This window comes from Leuciscus leuciscus (assembly GCF_965113295.1).
Source record: "Leuciscus leuciscus genome assembly, chromosome: 5".
NCBI lineage: Eukaryota > Metazoa > Chordata > Actinopteri > Cypriniformes > Leuciscidae > Leuciscus > Leuciscus leuciscus.
Window position 1 is genome coordinate 37,771,192 of NC_138729.1, and position 24,226 is coordinate 37,795,417.

Here is a 24,226-nt window from a genome sequence, read left to right on the forward strand (position 1 = left end):
GATTGGACATCTATGCTACACTTAAAAATGTATGGGTGTCATTGCATTATATAACAACATTTTAAATCAATGGCATTTATGATTAGCCTGGTCTTACCAGATTCTTGTACATTTCATTTGTACAGAGAGTCTGGCCACTCTCCATTGACAAGCGTTAACTTCCTTGAAGGCGGGTACTCTTTTGAAGTTCAAAACTATTGGATCTGCCCAGAGCCACTCTGGATCTGCCATAACCAATCGCTAATGTTTGATCGTGACGTAACCCTACAATTCAAACTAGCGCACGACCTCAACGTCATCGTTCTCAGCCACTCCCTCTGTTCGCTGATTGGACCTAGGCTAATTTATGATAGCAAGAACACATTTAAAAAAAAAAATACAAAAAGAATTCCAATTTGAAAGAATCACATAAAACAACAGATATAAAAGTTGAAATCAAGACAAAAGACACTTTTTTAACAGCTTGTTAAAAGTCTAGTTCTTAAAAAAGGCCTAGCATCATTGCTTTGTTGGGGGTCAGTGTAAAACCCAGTTTATACAATTTATACGCCATAGCTACGTCGTACCCTGACATGCACCTCTCCAAAAATGTAACAACGCGTCAATTCTACGCGGACCGCAAGCGCTGTGATCGGTCTGCTATAACCCCTCCCTCGGGTTTCATATGCTCCTTCTGCATGTGTAATTGCAGGTCAACGCGGACAACGACGCAGAAGTATAAATGAAAACCAACGCGTAGTCTATAGCGTAGACTAGAGGCTCCGGCGTAGGTCCGACGCAGAAGTATAAATCACCCTTAACTGTCAGCAATCCCAAAATGCAATCTTCACACAAAACGTGTTTTTCCGTTCCACTGTGCTACTTTCCATTGATTTCCAATGTAAAAGTGATAGACGGACAACGTGTTTAACCATTGTGTTTGTGTCTTTTGCAGCATCGGGCATGCCAGGGCATTATAAAAATGCCAGGGGTTCCTCAAGTCTAGTCCTGGAGGGCCACTTCCCTGCAGAGTTTAGTTCCAAAACTAATCAAACACCTGAAAAAGCTAGTCAACAGAGTTACTAGAAAATTGCAGGTAAGTGAGTTTGATCATGGTTTGAGCTAAACTCTACAGGACAGTGGCCCTCCATGCTGGATTTGAGGAACCCTGACCACTGGTCGCGTTCAAAACGTTTGCGTTCAAAAAGACCACAAAATGCGTTCTGTGTGAACCGATTTGTGCTCCCCGCTCATCGAAAATCGCTACCTATCAGACTACCAGCGTTATAGTTATGTGGTGTGACATGGTTTGAGGCTTTTTTAACATCCATACCTACCCCAAACCCTAAACCTACCCTTAAAACAATGCAAAAATAGTGTTGGTAGCACAATTTTATAGGTAGCATTATTTGTCAAGACACCGGCCCTCATAGATCTGGAAGCGAAATCATTTTTGAACCGATTGACGGCTTGGCTTTGCCCAACATTACGTCTCCATTTCATTGTTTTCCTATTCTCAAATCCATGCAGCTTTATCTTGATCAGCGTGTCAGGTGACCCACAACATTTCCATGCGCAGTACTGTATTCTCAAATCTGCTCTCAGCTCTAGGGGTGTCTAATGTCCTGGATTATTTTCCAACAGCCACAGATTTGGCAGGAAAGATGCATGTGACTCACTTGTCACTCCACGGCCCATGCTGCTCTGTTTGGGGTTACGCTGTGTACCATTTAAGTGAGGGGAGTTTGTTACAAACCTACTAGAGGATGGTAAAAAAACATCCGTAAAGAATATAAGAACATATAAAGAGCACCTGTTTTGAAGATGGATCAAAGAGATCTTACAATCCTTAGAACCTTATGATATCCCTGTATCAAATCTTGACGATTATTTATAAGAAAATTGGCACATAAGTTTCATTAACAATGCAAATGGTCATTTATAATTCATGGGCAGTCGTCATTAACTATTAACAGGAGTCATTTGAGATTTTGTTTATTTGTTCATTTAGGTAGTCATTGTTAATTGAAAATACAGCTCATTTTAAATTCTTTTAGTTAGAAATCAAGAATAGTGATAGCATTAGGGCTCATAATAATATTAATGAATAATTTAATTCATTCAATTATTAATTGAATCATAAATTAAACTTCACTGTAAAAACCTTGTAAATTCTTTACTGTGTTTATCCAATTGATTTGTCCAATGTATTGGAATTCAAATTAAATAAAGTTATCTCAACTTTTGGAAGTAAGTCAAACTCAAAAAGTACAGTTTTCACAGTGTTTTTGCATTTATTGTGAACCTTCCTTACTCGCGGTCACTACAGAGAAACCGCTTTTATATGCTGGATATCTGATCTGTGTGAATGTAGTTCTGTTACTTGATGTTATTTTAGTAGACCTCTTGTATATAATTAACTCAAAGCAATTAATGGTATTCTGCTGCGCTGTGTCTGAACAAGAAGGTTAGAACTTCCTGTTGACACAATGCCTCATCATTTACACATTAAGAACAAAGACACAAACTGAACCAAAGTTAAACATGTTTAAACTATAGCTCAGTATATGAATCTCTTGTACTTAAATGGAACCAGGAAAAAAAAGTGTGGTGTGAGAATAAAAATAAATAAATAAATAAAAGTGACCTCTTTTTACTGAGGTCTAAAAAGGAGTTTTTTCTAATTAACATAAAGAATGATAAATTTGTCGTAAAGAAGAATAATTTAATCAGAACTTCACATTATTTACAATCTGTTATAATTTCTTATTTTAATTCTAGAAAGAATATTTTCAGGTGTTTATCATGAAACTCGGGTATACTTGCCGTACTTCATTTAGCCGACCTGCTTGTGTTTAGGTATCATGAGAGACACCTTGATTATTCTCTGATTATTTGAATCTTGAATCTGCCCTGTACACTGGCGTTTTGTTTGCTGGCTCTCACGGCTTTAGATCTTGACTACCATTTTCTGTAGTCAAGGAGACATTTGATTCCTTTTTTAGGAGTGGAGAGCCTGTTAACAGAGACCCACCTGACAGTCAGGTGTGTCTTCAGCTCTAGATGCCTCGCAAGACTGAATAGCTGGACTCAAACTCAAACCGGCAAGATGCCTCTCAGAAAAAATGATATTGCGATAACCGTGGATGATGGTAAGTAGATTTGATTATCAGAAAAGGATCATTCTTATGCATGTTGATTCAATTTGATTCAGTGTATACTAGTAGACTGTTTGTTTCAAACGCATCCATCTACATATGAATAGGTTGGGTAACTATTTGCAACTTTTATTTACTGTTCTGATATAGTTTTTATATTCTGATGTAGTGCAGTTGATGATTTTACAACTGGCAGGCATGTGTTGTGCTGTTGTGTTTCCTGCTGTTATATTTTTGTGAGTGAGTTTTTGAATGATGACCCTTATTTAGCAGGTTTACCTAATTTATGCTAATTGTTTTGATGATTAACACAATATATCATGTATGCCATCAGTGCACTCATCTGACAGGATGTTAAATAGTTGTGTTATTGAGTTATTGTGACAGTATTTTTAAAATGAAAGAAATTCTCTATTATATTAGATATTAATACAGTGTGTGTGTTACAGTTGGGATGGAAATTGATGCAGAATATGATAGTGGAAGTGATGGTAAGTTTTGAAGTGATTTTTAAGTTTTTTGGTCATTTATTTATAATTATTGTTTATCAATATTATTTATTATTATTTTACTTTCGATAATATTCGATAATATTATTGTATTATTTTTAATTACTATTTAGAATGTGCATGTCACGCAGTGATCTTACAAAATGTATTTTGTAAAAAAATTTTTTTTTTATTAAAATATAATATGAATGTATCTGTGTGTATATATACACACACACACACACACACACACACACACACACACACACACTCTCACATATACACACGTTTGCTCTATATTTTCAGTGGATTCAAAAAGAAGAGCAAAAGGCAGGAATAAACCGAAGCCTGCTGCTCGAGGAAGGAAAGCCAAGCCTGCCGATAGCGTGGAGGAGAGCGACGAAGACGAGGAGACTCCACGGAAGAGGAAAGGCCGAAAGAAAAAGGAAGTAAGTGAAGACGAGAGCGAGGAAGAGCAGAAAGGAAGAAGAAAGAAAGCAGCAGGTGCGAAGAAGAGGGCTGCCAAGAAAGATGACTCAGAAGAGGAGAGCGAAGAGGAGAAAGGAGATAAAAGAAAAGGAAGGAAAAAAGGCACAACTAAGAAGGACAAAGAGGTGGAGAATATCAAGGAGAAGAAGGGGAATGGCAAAGCAGCAGGAAAAGGAGGGAAGGATAAACAGGAAGATAAGGATAAGAAAAAGAACAAAGGCAAAAACAGCAGGTGCAGTATTCTCTAGCCTCCCTCTCCACGCCACACACACACACACGGTGCCGTTCACTCCTCATTACCTCCACAGCCATACACATCTATTGCCAGAAAAGAACTTTTGAATGTTCTCTACTATTCATATTACAACATTTGTGGTAAAATGCAGCCAAGGAACTAAAACCTCTGAACAACCGAAAAAGTGTTGTTATCATAATATTGTATTGTATTGTATTGATTGTATTGCTATAAATATTTTTTTTATTTAATTTATTTAAAGTTTTAATCATTCACTAAACCTATATATAGGGTCCATTCAGGGTGATTGGGACACTTTTTGCCATTGAAATGACTTGGAAAAAGTGTCCCAATCAACCTGAATTCACTCCTATATATATAGACTTTTCACTATATTATAGAGTATTATAGTAACCAATGTAAAGTAGTATTCTTGCTATTGGCTATACATTTTTTGGTTTCAGTTGGACATTTCATTCTTTTTTTTTTTTTTTTTTGCCTTCCAACTGATGATCTGGAAGTGCTTTTCATGGCCATCCTGCTCACTAGGACTTTTGACTTGACTTGACCAAAACAACAATATCCTTGTGGAATATACTGTTAAACTGGACTTAAAGGACTGACTCTTGGGTCTCGGCTTTGTTCTGCAGCAGTTCATCATCAGACAACAATTCAGAAGACGAGTCTCTGTCTGAGGGAGAGATGGACCGACTAAAAGAGGAAGTGGAGGAGAAGAAAAAGCTGATAGCGACACTTCGGAACAAACCCTGGCGCATGAAGAGGAAACTCAAATGCCTGAAGTAAAACGGATTTCCTCCTACTCATTGTTTGAGCTCTTGTTTCAGTTACCTCTTACTCAAATGAAGTTCATTTATTTAGCATGAGTTTCATGTTTGTTTATGTGCTTCATTAAAGCTTACAAGTTGCTGTGCTTCTGCTTTCTTGCATTTTCACGTTTCTTAATGCACTTTAAGCTGATGTTTAAAGGAGCTCTTATTGGCTACATATTCTTACTGCCTCTGAAAATTATTTTTAGGAAGCATGGAAGTAATTTGAATTAGGATCAGTATGACAACATGGCGCTTTTGAAGTTTACAAAAAGTTTCGGTAAAGAATCACCATCATCCAAAATGCGCTCGATTGTACTTTGAGATAAAACACTTGACACAGAGACTACGCCAATGCATTCATTACCTAGTGGCCTCCGTTTGAACCTTTACCTCAGACTGCCCAGTGGAATTGACCAGTGTGGGTGACAAACGAGAGTTTGGACAAGTGCCCTCAGAAGTTAGTAGAGACTGACACACTGCCCAAGAAAGCATCAATAACATGGGCCCTGAAGCTGTAGGGAAAGAAACAGTGCCACATAGGGGACACTCACTTGGCAAAGCTTCATGGGTAACTTCTGGTTGGTGAGTGGAATGTTACAGTTTCATGAGCTTGATGCTGTTTTATGCATGCTGATGTTTCTTGAGGGCAGTCTTTGCATGCATGTTTGGGTACAATTATCTTCAGAGATCTCATGTACAAAGTGCCATAAGGTCATATGGTCATGTCCAAACAATACACGGATGTCGATATGGTCCACCACGGGTTATAATGAGGTGCTTTGTAGGTTTGAGTTTTAGTTCAGTTAACTACAATTACACTGGTACCCCTACTATTTCCATGTGAAAACATTAAAGGGTTGGTTCACCCAAAAATGAAAGTTCTTTCATCATATACTCACCCTCATGTAATTTCAAATCAAACCTGTTTGACTTCTTTTCTTCTTTTGCCTATACAATGAAAGTCAAAGGGGTCTAAAACAACACTGGACCCCACTGACTTTCATTTTATGGACCCCAGAACACAGAAAGAGAGCTTTCAAGTCTTTTTTTGAGTAAATAATGATGGAAATTTCACATTTGGGTGAAGTAATAAGTTAAGTAATATCCGTTTATTAGTGAATTAGTTCATCTTGTGTCCATCTGGACCATTCACATTCATTATTCATTGATGAGTTAATTAATTGGCTGTAGGCTCAGGTTACAGAGTGTGAAGGTTGTGAGTGAAACATGATATTTGTTCCTAGTATTATCTCTGGTGCTTACTATACAATGCTGAATGGCCATGCTGCGTAATACACGCAGAACCAGCCAGTAAGTCAATGGGCTGGTCCGTCTACACGTGTATAGCAGCATGCAAAGATTACAACCCCAACAGGACAGAGAGAAGTACTCATGCCCTGTTGAAATCTGAAACAAAAACAGAAAGTTTGTTTAGATATTGTGTCATACATTTTATTTCCATGCTAACACAAGTTTCTATTGATATCACCTGTTAGAGAAGCCCAGGGGTTTGTAGAAAAGTTTGAAGGGGCTTTGGGCAAAGGAAAAGGGAGGAGACTCTATGCATTCAAAGTCATGATGACTAAGGTACAGCATTAAATATTCCATATTGACATGTTACATTTTAAATGCAATCACTGAATATTTTGTGTTTGTTCGTTTCTCAGAAATTAATCAAATTCAATAGAGACTTTGAAAACTTCAAGACAGCCTGCATTCCCTGGGAGAGTCGGATAAAAGAAGTGGAAAGTATGTTCATCTCTGTTTCTTTTTCTTTTTCTTTTTTATCGAAATCTGTATTTTCAGAGTTCAGTGTGTTTCTTATTCTCTTCTCATCTGTTTTATTCTCATAGGTCACTTTGGGTCATCTGTTGCCTCCTACTTCATTTTCCTGCGGTGGATGTATGGATTAAACCTTGTTCTCTTCGGCTTTGTGTTTGGACTTGTTGTCATGCCAGAGGTGAGATGTGAGATGTCTTTGTTTAAACACCTTTTAGGCAATGTACACTACTGTTTTTATAAAAAAAATTAAAAAAAATTAAAGAGTCATTCTTCCTGTGATGGCAAAGCTGAGTTTTCAGCAGCCATTCCCCCTGTCTTCAGTGTCACATGATCCTTCAGAAATCATTCTAATATGCTGGTTTGCCTCTCAAGAAACATTTCCTATTATTATCAATGTTGTGCTGCTTGATATTTTTGTGGAAACCGTGATTGGTCAGACTGGTAACCGAAAGGTTGCGGGTTTGATTCTCAATACCGGCAGGAAATTAATGAAATGCACTTGAGCAAGGCACCAACCCACAATCGCTCCCCGGGTGCCACAGCAATGGCTGCCCACTGCTCCGGTTGTGTGTGTCCATGGTTTGCAGTGTGTGTTCACTACTCACTGCTCCTAATGTGAGCACTAACTTGGATGGGTTAAATGCAGAGGACAAATTCCAAGAATGGGTTATCATATCATACTTGGCCTTCATGTCATAAAAGAGAACATTTAAATAAAACCTACACTAATACAATCTGTGTCTTTCTCTTTGTAGGTACTGATGGGCATGCCTTACGGCTCCCTTCCCAGAAAAACAGTCCCCAGAGAGGAACAGGATACTGCCATGGACTACTCTGTCCTGTTTGAGTTTGGCGTAAGGATTTTTCACTAATGGATTCTGTGTAAAAGAGGTTGTAAGATTGCTACTGTCTTATTTGAATTATACCTTTTGCATTTTTTCACAGGGTTATTGCAAGTACTCCGTTATGTTTTATGGTTTCTACAATAATCAACGAAGTATCGGATTCCTCCAGTTCCGGTTACCTCTGTCATATCTTTTGGTTGGTGTTGGGATATTTGGCTACAGTCTAATGGTGGTTATCAGAACGTGAGTCTAATAACTACATCTGCAGCATTGACATTTACATTTATGCATTTGGCAGACGCTTTTATCCAAAGCAACTTACATTGCGTTATCCTATACATTTATACATAGGTATGTGCAATCCCCTGGGATCGAACCCACAACCTTGCATTGTTAACGCAATGCTCTTACCACTGAGCTACAGGAAAGCTGACAGTGTCAGTTTGACAGTGTCACTCTGTATAGGGTTTTGCTCACTGACAATGCTCTTTTTGCTGACAATGTGGAGCCTCTTTTTTTCTTTTTTTAATGACCTTCCTTCTTCTAGAATGGCAAGAAATGCCAATGAAGGAGGAGATGGAGCAGAGGATAGTGCCTTCACCTTTTGCTGGAAGCTGTTTACCAGCTGGGATTACCTTATAGGAAACCCAGAGACAGCTGACAACAAGTTTGCTTCCACCACCACAAGCTTCAAGGTTAATAAAAGCAATCGTATCAAAGAAGGATGCACTGTGCTGTGAAAACTTCTGCATAGCTAGACTGATCAAATCAAACATTAACTGAGTCTTTTTCCTTCAGGAATCTATAGTGGATGAGCAGGAAAACCTAAAGGATGAGAACATTCACCTGCGCCGCTTTCTACGTGTCCTAGCCAACGTTCTCATCCTGTGCTGCTTGGGTGGGAGTGGATACCTCATCTACACTGTGGTCAAAAGATCTCAAGAATTTGCCAAAAAGGACAGGAATGAACTGACATGGCTTCAAAAAAATGAGGTACCCCTTTTCTTTTACCTTTCAATTTATTAATGTGATGGCACATGAAAAAAAAAAGAGGAAATTGTGAAACTCTGTTTCTTCTTCGGTCAGGTTGAACTTGTGATGTCCCTGTTGGGCTTGGTGTGTCCACCTCTGTTTGAGGTTATAGGGGAGCTGGAAGACTATCACCCTCGAATCGCCCTAAAATGGCAGCTGGCCAGAATCTTTGCCCTCTTTCTGGGCAACCTGTACACTTTTCTGTTTGCTCTGTTTGATGAAGTCAATGCAAAGGTATGACCATAGAGGGTCTAGTAACCATAAACATAATGAAAAGAGGATATTACTCTGCTTAAGAGTTTTGGGATCAGCCCTTTTACATATACCTGTTACATTTTATGTGAATCATTTCTTTGGTCTTGTATCTTCACAGCTTGAAAACGAGAAACAGATAAAAAATGATACCATCTGGGCTCTTAAAGAATACTATGACAACTACACATTACAGTACAATATCACAGAAAACATTCCCCCTCCAATCACCTCCCCAGCTGATGTCATCAGGGGGCCATGCTGGGAGACAGAAGTTGGCATTGTAGGTATCGTCAGCACCAACATCACCATCACCAAACTCGTCAGTAACAGTCAGTGTTTAAACATGTACAGTGTTGCCTACTATTTTCAATGGAAAGTAGCTAAAGCCTGCTCAAAAAGTTACTAGATGACGTAATGCGCCAATTGTCAGCACTTTACATCTGTTTTTTCTCCTAATCCGTGCTCACATGTTTTTTAATATAATATATAGCCGAATGTCCAATAAAGCTGTTCTCATGTACATATTTTCTGTCAGAAAATGGAACAAGTATGACACAGTGACTGATTACATGTTAACCAGCAGTCCAAATATCACTATATTTGTTGTTAGCTGACAAGTTGCTAAGTTGACCCTATAGAGCTTGACAAAATATTAATCACAAAAATAAATTTTTTGAAATGGAACAGTTTAACCCTAAAATGTCAAAGTAAATCTAAAAAAAGATTGCATTTATCATATTTGATACATCAGGGTTTTACGGTTCATAGAGTGTGATATAGTCACAGCAGGGGTGGCGAACCCCAGAGTTCAGCTCCAACCCCAATCAAACAACACCTGAACCAGATCATCAGGGCCCACGTCTGAAAGCTTAAAAATGCTGCCTTAGGAGGATGCATTCCAAGGTAGAAAGGTATCAAGGAACGTCCGAATCCAATGTTAGCTTCACTTCCGGTCTCCTGACATACCTTCATCTGTTCGGTTTTTGAAGGCAGCATAGTTGTATCTTTCGCTGACTTTAATATCCCACAATCCCGTGCTTTTCATTCTGTGACAGTTAAGCTAAGAAATAAAGATGCCGTCTGAAAGTTGCGGTTGCTGGTCAGTTTGTGTGTAAATGTACGTTTTTGGCCAACGTTTGGCCACTTCTGATGTCATTTCTATTGAGAAATTACTACTGATATAAAATATTCACTTTGTTTTCACCAATGCTCCCTCTTTTATGCCTTAGATTATTAAACCGTTACACTGCCTAAAAAGTCTGTCTGAAATCAGATTTGTGAGGTACTTTTGTGCGCAAACGCACAAGTGCACAAGTGCAACAAGAACTTAAGTTGCTTCAGTCTAGTAAATGTTAATCTTGAAATATTACTGACAATACAAAAGTTATACATTTATACTAAAGAATTATACTAAAAGGCCTTTTACTTGGTAAAAACGTATGATCTATAAATCAGAGTGCCGAAGTCATGCAGTAGATTGTGTGCAACAGGTTTCTCAGCAATGTTTTGATCATGTTGATAATTCAAAGGCCTTAGAAATGCATGTATCAAACATAATACAGTAGGCTTTATATGGTTAAAATGTACTGTTTTATTTCCTCAGGAGTTTGTGAAGCTCACCGTATCCGACATCCAGGTGACATATCTGACCATTCTGATAGGGGACTTCCTACGAGCCGTGATTGTGAGATTCCTCAACTATTGCTGGTGTTGGGATCTTGAAGCTGGGTTTGTAAGTCCCACCTCACACCCTGCTGTTATTCAAGTTACTCACGTAACACTGTGTAAACAAGCTGGAACAGTATCAGTTGGATGACCTCTGTCAGATGCACATTTTAGTTGTTAAGTTTAGTTCTTAGCAATTTAGCGATGATGGGACGTTCCTATCAAGAAGAGGGCAGATGTTAGAAACCTGACTGACTGTGAATATGTCAGGTTAAGTATATTCTCATCAAAAGTTTTTTGTGCTCAGAAATGACTGCTCTATATGGCTTTGCCCTGTCGCCCTCATTTTCCTGTTACTTGATATAGGTAACATACTACTCATTCATCCGAGGTCAACTGAACTCCATGAGAAGGTGGCAGGATAGGTGATAGGGCTGCTTTACAACCAGAGTCACAGAGAGACACACTACACCATTCAGGGCACTTAATTACAGAGAGAGAGAGAGAGAGAGAGAGAGAGAGAGAGCGCGAGAGGTATCTTTTACTGTGACATCTCTTTCTGTGTTGTCATGCATACAGATATTTATGCATGTGTGTGTGTGTGTTTGTGTTCCTGCAGCCATCTTATGGAGAGTTTGACATCAGTGGTAATGTACTTGGGCTCATCTTCAACCAGGGAATGATCTGGTAAGTAGATCATGCAAGTAAAAACACAGCATCTCGGCGATGGACAGTGTGATGACCTCACATAATGTGTGTGTTTCAGGATGGGCGCATTTTACGCCCCTGGGCTGGTGGGAGTAAACGTGTTGCGTCTGCTGAGCTCCATGTATTACCAGTGCTGGGCAGTGATGGCCTGTAACGTTCCCCATGAGAGAGTGTTCAAAGCCTCACGTTCTAATAACTTCTACATGGGATTGCTCCTCCTCGTCCTCTTCCTCAGTCTCATGCCTGTGATCTACTCCATTATGACCCTGCCACCGTCTTTTGACTGTGGACCCTTCAGGTATAGCTTTTAAACCTTATCAAGATTTATATACTAATCCTTGAAAAGGCTCACTGTGGTCAAAAATGGGAAAAAGGGGAAAAGTACAGAATGCCTGAACAAATTATTCCTGTAGGAATAGATGTGTTATCCCTATTCATGTATTAAGTATGGAAGCCCATTTACGCCACATAAGAAAAATAAATCGTCCTTTGGTAAATCATGATTATGACATGAAAAGTCAAAATGATGACATACTAAGTAATTATAAGATAAAGTCGAAATTACAGTTGTAATTTATTATTCAATCTCCATTGCAAATCAGGTTTATTGGCAAAATGTACAGACTTTCAGCTGTTTGCCTTGAAAAAATCTAATAAAAGTAATTGAAATAGCTCAACACAACAAATGTTTCAAGTGGTTTCCCCAAATTCAACTGAAAATGCAACATTTAATGACTTCTGCAGTCTCAAACTTATTCAACCCCTTCATGGCAAGCATCTTTAGTACTTAGTAGAACACCCTTTTGCTGTCTGCTGCAAACAAGATGTATAACCAGACACCAGCTTCTGGCAGCGTTTCTGAGGAATCTTAGCCCATTCCTCATGAGCAATGGCCTCCAGTTCAGTAATATTCTTGGGTGTGTGTGCTGCAACCGCCTTCTTCAAATCCCACTAGAGATTTTCTATGGGGTTCAGGTCAGGTGACTGTGATGGCCACTGTAGAATCTTCCAGGACTTCTTCTGCACCCAAGCCTTGTTGGAATTTGAGGATGCTTGGGATCATTGTCCTGTTGGAATGACACCCAAGCTTCAGCTTCCTCCCTGACGGCATGACATTTTCTCCTAGGATTTCCTGATACTTCAATAAATCCATCTTGCCTTCCACACGCTGCAGGTTTCCAGTGCCAGAGGATGCATAGCAGCCCCAGAGCATCACCGAACCACTACCATGCTTAACTGTAGGCAGAGTGTTCTTTTCAGCATATGCTTCATTCTTCTTCCTCCCGAAAAGTTCCAGTTTTGTTTCATCGCTCAACAGAACAGAATCACAAAAATTATGTGATTTTGAGCACTTTTCTTGTGCTTTTGAATCAGTATGCAGTGTATGTCATGGAGTTCTGGCATTGAAATCGCATGCATTTAGTACACGCCTTACTGTGCAAGCTGAAACCTCAGTGTCTGTTGCCACCAAGTCTTGCTGCAGGTCTTTTGCAGTCACTCAAGGGTTTTTTCTGAATCTGTCTTCTCAGAAATCTGATTGCAGCCATTGATAGATTCCTTTTTCTGCCCCTTCCAAGTAACCACTGTCTTTAACTTTAAACTTACGAACCATGCCTCTGTTTGTGAAGGGCAATGATATCTTCACTTAACTTTTTGGACCATTCTTTTGACTTAGCAATATTTCTAATATGCAGTCAAACGTGACACTCAACAAACCTAGCCATTTCAGATATTTCATGTGTTCTAGCTCAATCACACCAGGTGCAACAAATTTTTTTGTTCATTGCAAACAGCTGAAAGTCTGTAAATTATGCCAATAAACCTGATTTGCAATGGGGGTTGTATAATTTCGATTACAGCTATAGGCCTATATATGATGTATGTACATAGTACAGTCATAATTTTGGCTTTTTATTTATTTAGAGTACAGAATGTACAAAATTATAACATTTCATCTCATAATTACTTCATATGTCTTTTTAATCTCAATTATGCATGATATTTTTCTTATTTATGGGGAAATGAGCTTTCATGATTAAAGGCAAATTAATACAGGAGATCTTATAAAATACTTAGCTGGCTGCAACTTACTTAGCTAAGAGGTTATAAACAGTGATTAAATAAACATAAAATGTGTGTTATTTGCAGGATATTGAACAAGTATGTCTTAAAATGTTACAAAAACATCTTACTACAGTATAATAACAAGCTTGTTTCATGTTGGTCCATCAATATGGAATAAAAATGTATATTTTAAATTGTCATACATTTTTAGACCAGCAAAATAGGGCCTAGACCGTGAACTCTGTCGTAGATTTTTCCCTAAACCTAACTATCTGGGTTGTCTCCAATCGACGTTCCCTTCCTACTCTAAGTCTACCTGGGTCGTCTCCAATCGACGTTCCCTATATAGTCTACCTGGGTCGTCTCCAATCGACGTTTCCTAACGTCTCCAATCGACGTTCAATATAAAGTACGTTCAATATATAGTCTACCTAACTAACTTGCTTCCCTAACTAGCTTTCTTGCTGCGCAGCAATGATCGACAAACAGACTTCAGCAAATGTCCTCTAAATGCTTTAATCTCAGCTGGAAGAGTTCCCGAGCAGTTCTCAGGGAATCTCTCCCAAGAAGAAGCAAGGCCAGAGGATCTCAGACAATTTCCATTGAAAATCCCACCAGTTAAAATAATACAACAGTTTTTATAGAATAGGGAGGTATGGCAAAATGATATGAATTTGATTGGTTCTTTATGCAAACCCTTCTGTTACTAGGTAAAGCAAGCTTTTGTTAATCACAAGGTTCTAACCTAGTTATCTGTCTAGTTTCATTTCCCATATTTGTTATTTTTACACTCACACAACCAAAGTCAAAGGGGTATGGCAACACAACATACAACATTCAAAAACAGAGGACAGAACGTTTTAGTACACTGTGTTTCAAAGTGTTAGTTTTGTTAGGCCTAAAAAGGGAAGTAAGGTTAGATGTTAGAGTTAATATTAGTTTGATATACAGTTTACTATTTTATTCATTAAAAATCCACCACAACTCATATTTGAATTTTTCTGTTGAATCATAAATGTCCTGAGCAATATGAGATCCACGTCTCTCCACAGTGGTAAAGATAAGATGTTTGATGTGATCACGGAGACTATAGAGAAGGACTTGCCACCATTTATGGCAGACATCTTCGGTTATGCATCCAACCCAGGCCTCATAATTTCTGCAGTCCTGCTCATGGTGTGAGTAGTCACCTAATGTGAAGTATAAAGGTAAATGTAATGATTTATTTGCATTTAATAAAACTATCTGTATGTCTTGTCTCTGACAGGTTGGCTATTTATTACCTGAATGCTGTGTCCAAAGCATATCAGAACGCTAACATGGAATTAAAACGCAAAATGCAAATGGTTGGTAAACGTTTTTTGTAAATGATGGTAAAGTTGTCTGACATCAGCAGTGTCAGCTATTGGTTTATATTTTCTGCTCCATCATATAGCAAAGAGATGAGGAGAAGAACAGGAGAAACAACAAGGACAGCACCAACCAGGTGATGAAAGACCTGGAGGATCTTATGCCCAACAAGTCCCTGATTCCCCCTCCATCTGCTGAAGAGGCTGGTCAGTGGGCTAAACAACTCGTTGAACTACTCATGACATGTTTCTTTGCCGTGTTTCCCCTACTGGTGTTCACATTGTAGGGAGATACTTCCAAACTCTTGTGATCTTCAAACTTGAGAGTGGAACAGTCTTCATTCACAATGGAGTGTCTGTTTCTGTGACAAACTTGCCATTTTTATTACAGAGAAATCAACTGACCAGCTTAGCAAGTCACCAAAAGTAACTGGAAAACCAGGCGCTGCAGCCACCGGGAAAGGGGTACATGTTCAGAGAGATGTGTCTTTGGCTGCGGCAAATCCTCGGGCACCAGTGACTCGCCCTCCAGGTCCCAGGCCACCCGGGCCTCTCCCAGGTAATGGCCGTGGACCTCCACCAGGTCAAGGGATGGGAAGAGGGAGAGGTGGACCACCACCACGAAGATAAGGCTTTAAGAATGTATATAGACACACACTCCACAGTCATACTACATATGGATCCAAATCGAATTGTAATACTATAACAGTGAGGAGGTGCTGTTGTTGTAAATATTTTTTGTGTAAAATGTATTTGTATGCTATTTAAAAAAGTGCAATAAAAGGTTTATGGATATACATGTCTGTGGTGGTTTATTCATCAAATCATTTCCATTATTATTGCAAACATATCAGGAATATATGAAATAAACATGTTTTCATGAATTGGATACCCTTCTTATGATCCCCCTTGTTGTGCCTTTATGCTTGGATAGTTGTCAGAATTACTTTATATATTAATTTATATTATATAATATTTAATATTTTGCAGGCATCAAGAGGAAACCTGAAAACATAAATGTAACTTTAATTTGAACCTTTTAAATAACTTTCAGTGTCACAGAACAATAAATGCAACGTTGTTAATATAAGATTTGTTTTCTTAAGTTTAATATTATTATTCAATATTTTTTAAGTCAAATCAAATTATATGTGCAGTGCTAAGTATTGGGAATCCAGTATGTTCAATAGCTTACCCAGAATCCAGTCATTATATCCTTGTTTCATAATGTTCCCTTATACCACATATTAAATAATTAAGTGGAACAGAAGGCTACTTTAATTACAGGAGTTTCGTCTATGACAAATGCACTTATACAGACAAGAATGCAATTACTACTGGTCCACTACTGACAAAAAAAAAAGTATGAATTTTATTTATTTTTTAAGGATAATGGTTTGAGTATTTTATTAGGCCAAGCAATGTCTACCAATTTGATTTTACATTTTTTTTTTTTCGATTTTACGAATCTAATTTTAAAACCCTCCCTAAAATGCATACAGAAACTATAGACGCAAACAGTCACAGCTGCCAGTATTATTTCATTAACAGACTGTCATATAACTCGATGCAATTTTCTAATCATAATCGAGTCTGCTTTCTCTTACCTCCTCGATATGTAAAGGCTGTGAGCTTTCAGGGTTTTAAAACACTGCCATCGTGTGGAAACACGCACTTAATATCTCATTGGCTTTCATTCATGCTTGTACATCGATCATCTCGACGGCCCTCCAGTGTTCTCTGCTTCTGAGAATCAGTCTGTTTTTGTGCAGTCATGGAGACACGTACGTTCTTAAAAAGAGTTCTTGCACAGCCATTTTTCAGCTGGTGAAACTTTGGAAGTATTTGATTGCAAACGCGGGAGCGGTTTCAAAGGTAAGATAGCCTAATGCAAATTACTTGATTTAGTTTACCTATTTGTCCTTTCCGTTTCTGTCGGTTTTTCTATCTTCTATCTTCAGTGCCGTTTTATTTGAAAGTAATATACATTCATACAATAATAGCTATTATAAAGTTTTAATTTCCCTAAAGTTTCTCTTTAAAGCTATTTATAGAGTGTAAAATAGAGTAGGCCTATGCTTTATGCGTTAACCCCCTATTTTTAAATATATCACAGCAATTTTCTCCTTTATTGCAGTGTGTGCCATGTATCTTGAGGAGATTTCCCGAACGACTAACGTTACATCTGGAGTGACTTTCTGCCTCTGTGCCTTTGCTCTGCTCTTGCTGGCTCTCCATGGCCGACGGAGAGGACCAAGCTGCTCCTTTCCTCCAGGTCCCAAACCTTGGCCGTTAGTGGGCAACCTTTTCCAGATGGGGGAACAAATCCATTTGTCATTAACAAACCTGAGGGTTCAGTATGGAGATGTGTTCCAGGTGCAAATGGGTTCTCTTGTGGTAGTTGTTTTGAGCGGCTATTCTACAATCAAGGAGGCTCTGGTGCGGCAAGGAGAGGCATTTGCTGGACGCCCTGACCTTTTTACATTCTCTGCCGTTGCTAATGGCACCAGTATGACATTTAGTGAGAAATATGGCGAAGCTTGGGTGCTTCACAAAAAGATCTGCAGAAACGCCTTGAGGACCTTCTCCCAAGCTGAGCCCAGAGACTCAAGTGCCTCGTGTCTTTTGGAGGAACATATCTGCACAGAGGCTATGGAGATGGTGGAGGCTCTGAAGGAACAAGGAGATAAGGTTGGAGATTCAGGGCTCGACCCGGTTAAGTTGCTAGTGACCTCAGTTGCCAATGTGGTTTGCACTCTGTGTTTTGGCAAGCGGTATGCCCATAACGATAAAGAGTTCCTCACCATCGTCCAAATCAATAATGAAGTCCTGCGCCTCTTTGCTGCAGGGAATTTGGCAGACTTTTTTCCTATCTTCCGTTACCTGCCCAGTCCATCTCTGCGAAAGATGGTCCAGCACATCGGCAGAATGAACAGCTTCATGGAGCGCAACATCAGGGAACATCTCATCACCTTTGATAGGGTAATACTGTTGAAATATAAAGATGAGAAGACAAAACATTCCTGCAGGAACATGATTATTTTATCCCAGAGATGAGTGGCAGATTGTTAGTGTCAGAAGCCTCAGATTACATCTCTTCTCATGAGATGAGAATGAGATCAGAGGAGTGAACGGACAGAGGTTATATACTCCATACATTTATACATGCTTCATTAGAAAGAAAATCTGTCAGCATGCTTGCATATGCAGAATATATATATATATAGTTTGGGGTCGGCATAATTTTTTGTGTGTTTCTGGAAGAAGTCTCTTATGCTCACCAAGGCTGTGTTTATTTATTCAAAATACAATACAGTAAATTCAATAAAACAGTAACATTGTGAAATATTACATTTAAAAAAAATAATATATTTTTTAATATTAAAATGTATTTTATTCCTGTGATGACAACGCTGAATTTTCAGCAGCATTAACTGCTAAAGTAACATTTCTTATTATAAGCAATTTGGAAAATAACTGTCTTTACTGTCACTTTATATCAATTGAATTCATCATTGCTGATTAAAAGAATAAAACTATTCATTTCTTTAAAAAACAAAATCTTAATGGCCTCAAACTTTGAACAGTATGTTATATTGGTGTTTTTTATACATTGTGGTCAGTAACTCAGTAACTATTATCTGACCTATACTCCAAAATATAAAGAGATTTCTCTTTCAGAGCTCATGTGAAGTGATGTTTTGTTTCTGTTTATACAACTAAAATATTCACATGCACAATTGAATTTGGTATAAACAATGCATGCATGTGTGGAGAAGGCACCCGCATACATGGCCAGGAACAAGATGGATGGAAATGTCATAGAGAGAGTACATTCACTGTTTATTTTCCCACATTTTAAACATTTTGCAAATCTGATTCTCTGTGTTTTTGTACAGAACTGTATTCGGGACATCACTGATGCCCTTATAGCAATGAGTGAGGACAGGCAGGAGGACGAGCAAACGGCCATGCTCAGCAACTCGCAGATCGTCCACAGTGTTATTGACATCTTTGGAGCCGGTGAGAGACCAGGAGTCAAGAGAATATATGTGCGAATGTGGCATTGTGCTTTTAGAGAACCAGATGTTTTTCCTGGCTCTTTGTTGTCACAGGGGAGGCACTGCAGACTGATCTAGAATTAGACATGGAGTTTTTCTGAGAATTTGCTTTAGATGTATGTTCTTCATCTGCTCTTGGCTTGTGCTGTTCATTCCTGTTTCAGTTTATGCATCTTGGTAGTTCTAGTTCATTAAACAGTATTTAACAAACCCCCATGAGGAGCTCAAACCACTCATTTTCATTCTTTTAGCCTGAGAACAGCCCTCAGCACATCTTCTTTCGATTTGGTTGCCCATATGCTAATTGTGACTTGTGTCTTGAGGCTGTTAACAGATTATGATCATAAACAATGCCTTTTTTTTCCCCTTGTAGGTTTTGACACTATCATCTCCGGTTTGCAGTGGAGCCTTTTATACCTGATCAAGTTTCCAGACATCCAGGCTAAAATCCTCCAGGAGATAGGTGAAGACTAGAAAGGGCCAATCAAAACAACATTGTGTTTACTGGAAAAAACAACAACAAAAAACAATTTCCCATCATGCACGTCCCTTTCTTCAGCTATGCTGCGGCATCCTGGGGAAACTGAATATGCATGAGCGGGATTTGTGGTTTGTTGTGAGACACAGGAAACCAAAAATTATAGACAATTCGATACACAATTTTGAAAGTGGAGTTTAAAATATGTTGATGGAGAACTAAAAGTGTTTTCCTGTGGCCTCGCTTTATTTTGGTCTTTTGGAATCTGCTATAAACAGGAAATTATTTTGTTTTAAATGAGATTTTATCTACAGGGTTATTTGACTGCAAACAAAGACATCTGAATTTAAAAAAAAAAAATTTAGAAATCTTCCAGTGCTAAAACAATTTGTGAGGTCCAAAATAATGTTGTTAAATTCAGTTCAAAATGTATGAAGTATTTCTTCATCTTCTGTTCTGGGTGTTTATTATGCTATACGTGCTTTCCTAGATAATCAGGTTGGTATGAACAGGCTTCCACAGTTTAAAGACAAGCCAAACATGCCGTACATAGAAGCTTTTATATTTGAAGTGTTTCGTCATGCATCCTATGTGCCTTTCACCTTACCTCACTGGTGAGTCCATTTTTTCTCTCTGTTTCTCTATAGTATCATAGTGTTATCATACTATTATCATAGGACTGCATTCATAAACAGGTACTCACATTTTCCTCTATCATGTTATCTAGCACAACTGAAAACATAATACTGAATGGATACTTCATCCCCAAAGACACGTGTGTGTTCGTCAACCAATATCAAGTCAATCACGATGTGTAAGTATCACATTCCTGACACATTCTTATTATATTTGTTTCTTAAGGCTCTCTTTATTATATAAATATAATTTTATTTATTAATATGATATTATAATATGAAATATAATGTAAATAAATGATCATAAATCATTTTATTACATCATTTTATAAATAAAAGTAAAGTTATATTTATATATTTTTAAGTATATTTTTACATGAATTTTTTTCTTTTATATATATATATATATAAAACGTTAATAAATTAAAAGAACTCAATTGAACTGAATTAAACTCATTATTTGGCAAAAAGGGACATTTGGGGCGATCCTGAGGCTTTCCGACCCGAACGATTCCTCACCCTGTCTGGCCATCTAAATAAAAATGTGACTGAGAAGGTAATGATATTTGGCATGGGAATACGACGTTGCCTCGGAGACAGCTTTGCCCGTCTGGAGATGTTTGTGTTCTTAACCACCCTGTTGCATCGTCTGCACATAGAGAATATTCCAGGGCAAGAGCTTGACCTGAGCTCTACATTTGGACTCACCATGAAGCCCAGACCCTTCCTAATAAAAATCTCACCTCGTAACTAAACTATTATGCTCTCAGTGTTCCAGATGTTATGTTTTATGCACCCCAAATCACCTACAATGCACCTCAGAATCATTGAAGTCACAGCACAAAGCTAATGTTGGCCATCACTGGACTGTTAAGCTAATTCGTCACTAGTAATCATCATGTGGTCTTTTCTCTACCTCTGTTTTAAATGTTAGTGTTTTAGTAGAGTATTCAGCTCAACTGTTACTTGAATGTTTACTTTTGTACTCTGAGTGTATCAATATATGTGATCATGCATGAAGGTTTTAGCATGTAAGTGTTCTGGTTACTGCTTTTTGCAGATATTTGAAAGATCAAAGAAAGCCACAATATATGTCTGTTGTTAAGCTGCTTTGTGATATCTGATATCTGATAAATGAATCAGGCAGAGAGAATCAAAATTAATAGGCCTATTACTGATTTTGCATTAACAAACAAATATTGTTAATAATGAATAAAATGTAATCCAGTGTAATATAATATATTGACTATACAAAATGATATATTTATAATACTTTAAAGTTGTCAAGTCTCTATCATATCACTAAACTGTTGTTATCCGTCTTATTGAACATCACAGAATTTAATAGAATAAAGGACAGTTAAAACCCCTAAAATGTATTTGCTGCTTTTTTTCTTCTTTTTGTTTTTCATTTTCAAAGTTTGTGAAGAGAGATGAGTGATTGAAATCTGTTTGTGTCTCTTGACTATAGCATGAGCTGGTATTGATGTACTACCTTTCAAAAGTTTGGGGACAGTAAGATTCTTTATTTATTTATTTGAAAGAAATTGATACTTTTATTCAGCAAGGATGTATTCAATTGTTTAAGACTTTTACATTATTACAAAGACATCCATTTTAAATAAATGCTGTTTTTTTAAAACTTTATATTCATCAAAGAATCCAGAAAAAAAATAACGTTTTTTAACACTGGTAACAATAAGAAAAGTTTCTTGAGCACGAGTAATGACTGATGAAAATTCAGCTTCGCCACCACAGGAATAAATTACATTTTTAAATATAGGCCGTGTCCCAATTCAAAGACTGCATCCTTTGAAGGCCGTGAAGGTCGGGCCGAGCGTTGTGAAATGGGACTGTCTAGCCATGGAGGACTGGTCTTGTCGCCTAGCAACTGTGACAGCTGTCATTGATGACTGACAGTAACGTTTGTACAGGGTTTATATTTTCTAAGTCTAAATATGTTCACCACGGTCCATTTCTGTACATAATAAAGAGTATAAACTATATATAATCGCATCTTAGTAAAATATAAGTCAACGTGTAAATGTGTGGCTTAAATTGAAACCTAATACTTACATTAAAAGCAAATTCTCTCAAAAAAAATCCTGTCATCACTGGCATGGATAACATTAAATATATATATATATATATATATATATAAAAAAATTTTTTATCAGGTTAAACTTTGATTAGTCACTCAAACCTATATCTAAACCTCTCACTCTCGGTCGCGCATTTTTTTTACACTTTTTACTCATGTTTGTAGTTCTGAATCCTCCAAAGCATGGATCCACACTTCGAAAATCTACCGGAAATAGTAGACCATCCGGGGACTTCTGGCATACTCTTTTCAACATACTATGCTTTGGGACAAACTTATTTTAATCTCACAAACTGTTTAAGATGGATGGGCATTGAGACGTAGGGTGACAGTTGAGTGGGCGTCTGAAAGTTGCTGCTGGTCGTCAGTTTGTGTGTTAATGTACATATTTGATCAACGTTTTCCTTTCTAGCAAGAAATTACTAGTCATTAAATATTAATTTAGTTTTCACTTTCAGAAGTCTGTCCGAAATCAGTTCCGTGAGGTACCTTGCCTGATAGGTCAGCTGCCTAAGTTTTCGGATTCAGCCATGGTCAAGCATCATGGGGAAGAAAGATGATTTAAGTCACTTTGAATGTGGCATGTTTGTTGGTACCAGACGGGTGGTCCGAGTATATCAGAAACTGCTGATCTACTGGGATTTTTGCGCACAACCATATGGGTTTACAGAGAATGGTCCAAAAATGAGGAAATATCCAGTGAGCAGCAGTTCTGTGGGTGAAAATTACTTCTTGATGCTAGAGGTCAAGAGGAGAATAGCCAGACTGGTTCAAACTGATAGAAAGGCAACAGTTACTTAAATATGCACTTGTTATAACCAAGGTCTGCAGAAGAGCATCTCTGAACACACAACACGTCAAACCTTGAAGCAGACGGGCTACAGCAGCAGAAGACCACACCGGTGACACTCCTGTCATCTACGAACAGGAAACTGATGCTACTATTCGCACGGGCTCATCAATAGAAGATTAGAAAAACGATGTCTGATCTGATGAGTCTTGATTTCTTGAACATTCAGATCGTCAAGTCACAATTTGGTGTAAACAACAGAAAGCATGGATCCATATCAACGGTTCAGGCGGGGTGTGGGGAAAATTTTCTTGGGAAACTTTTGGGCCCCTTAAATACCAATTGAGCATTATGCCACAGCCTACCTGAGTATTGTTTGTGACCATGTCCATCCCTTTATAACCAGTGTACTCATCCAGCAGAATAACATGCCATGTCACAAAGCTCAAATCATCTCTTGAACATGACAATGAGTGCACTATACACAAATGGCCTCCACGGTCACCAGATCTCAATCCAAGATTTCCCAAGACGTTGGGATGTGGTGGAATGGAAGATTTGCATCATGGATCTGCAGCAACTGTGTGATGCTATCATGTCAATATGGACCAAAATCTCTGGAATCTCTTTTTCCAGCACCTTGTTGAATCTATGCCACAAAGAAATAAGGCATGTCTGAAGGCAAAAGGGGGTCCTACCTGGTACTAGCAAGACAACAGTTATTTTTGATAAATTATAATATTTCACAATAGTATGGTTTTATTGTATTTTGATCAAATAAATGCAGCATTAATAAACATAAGGGACTTATGCAAACATTAAAAAAAATATTATGTACCCCAAACTTTTGAATGGTATTGTATGTGCATTTAGATCAACTGAAATACATTTTACTCTAAAGATAAAATGTTAAAGATTTTAAATATCCCTACAGCTCATGCATGGGCTTATGGCCTTCTACAGTTTCTCTTGCATTTGTCTACTTTATCATTCTTATTTAGAGGTTGTAAAACAGGACTCTAAATTGATTGAGATTACCATTGTCCTCAAACCATAACATGGGCCTTTCATGTCAGACCACTCTGTGTGTGTTTTGCATTGAGATCTGAGTCTGACTGCATGAGAGCTTCAATCATCGGCACAACTCTCTCGCATTCATTTGCCTCCTGTATTTGCCAAATGAGGCTTCATTCACGCTCATTTCCTTTTCACACATTAGCAGCATAAATTGGCCAAGTGACTTCATAATTGGCACTGGTTCCTCTGTTCCCGCCGCTGGGCA

General features: G+C 38.1%; 2 protein-coding genes across 2 annotated transcripts; both read left to right on the forward strand.

Annotated features, from left to right (window-relative positions):
• Nucleotides 1-30: 30 nt before the first annotated feature.
• On the forward strand, nucleotides 31-15,676 carry tmc2b (transmembrane channel-like 2b). Its single transcript, XM_082169695.1, has 21 exons — nucleotides 31-1,075; nucleotides 2,985-3,131; nucleotides 3,587-3,628; nucleotides 3,932-4,346; nucleotides 5,000-5,149; nucleotides 6,676-6,766; nucleotides 6,847-6,928; nucleotides 7,033-7,139; nucleotides 7,717-7,815; nucleotides 7,907-8,049; nucleotides 8,354-8,501; nucleotides 8,605-8,799; nucleotides 8,893-9,072; nucleotides 9,212-9,373; nucleotides 10,697-10,825; nucleotides 11,378-11,445; nucleotides 11,525-11,764; nucleotides 14,583-14,708; nucleotides 14,798-14,876; nucleotides 14,966-15,086; nucleotides 15,271-15,676. The coding sequence occupies exons 2-21, from the start codon at nucleotides 3,089-3,091 to the stop codon at nucleotides 15,507-15,509; spliced, it is 2,859 nt and encodes a 952-aa protein (XP_082025821.1). The 5' UTR covers nucleotides 31-1,075; nucleotides 2,985-3,088; the 3' UTR covers nucleotides 15,510-15,676.
• A 902-nt stretch (nucleotides 15,677-16,578) lies between these two features.
• On the forward strand, nucleotides 16,579-21,422 carry cyp1d1 (cytochrome P450, family 1, subfamily D, polypeptide 1). Its single transcript, XM_082169871.1, has 7 exons — nucleotides 16,579-16,754; nucleotides 17,017-17,861; nucleotides 18,779-18,902; nucleotides 19,314-19,403; nucleotides 19,909-20,032; nucleotides 20,146-20,232; nucleotides 20,525-21,422. The coding sequence occupies exons 2-7, from the start codon at nucleotides 17,025-17,027 to the stop codon at nucleotides 20,805-20,807; spliced, it is 1,545 nt and encodes a 514-aa protein (XP_082025997.1). The 5' UTR covers nucleotides 16,579-16,754; nucleotides 17,017-17,024; the 3' UTR covers nucleotides 20,808-21,422.
• The last annotated feature ends 2,804 nt before the right edge of the window (nucleotides 21,423-24,226 follow it).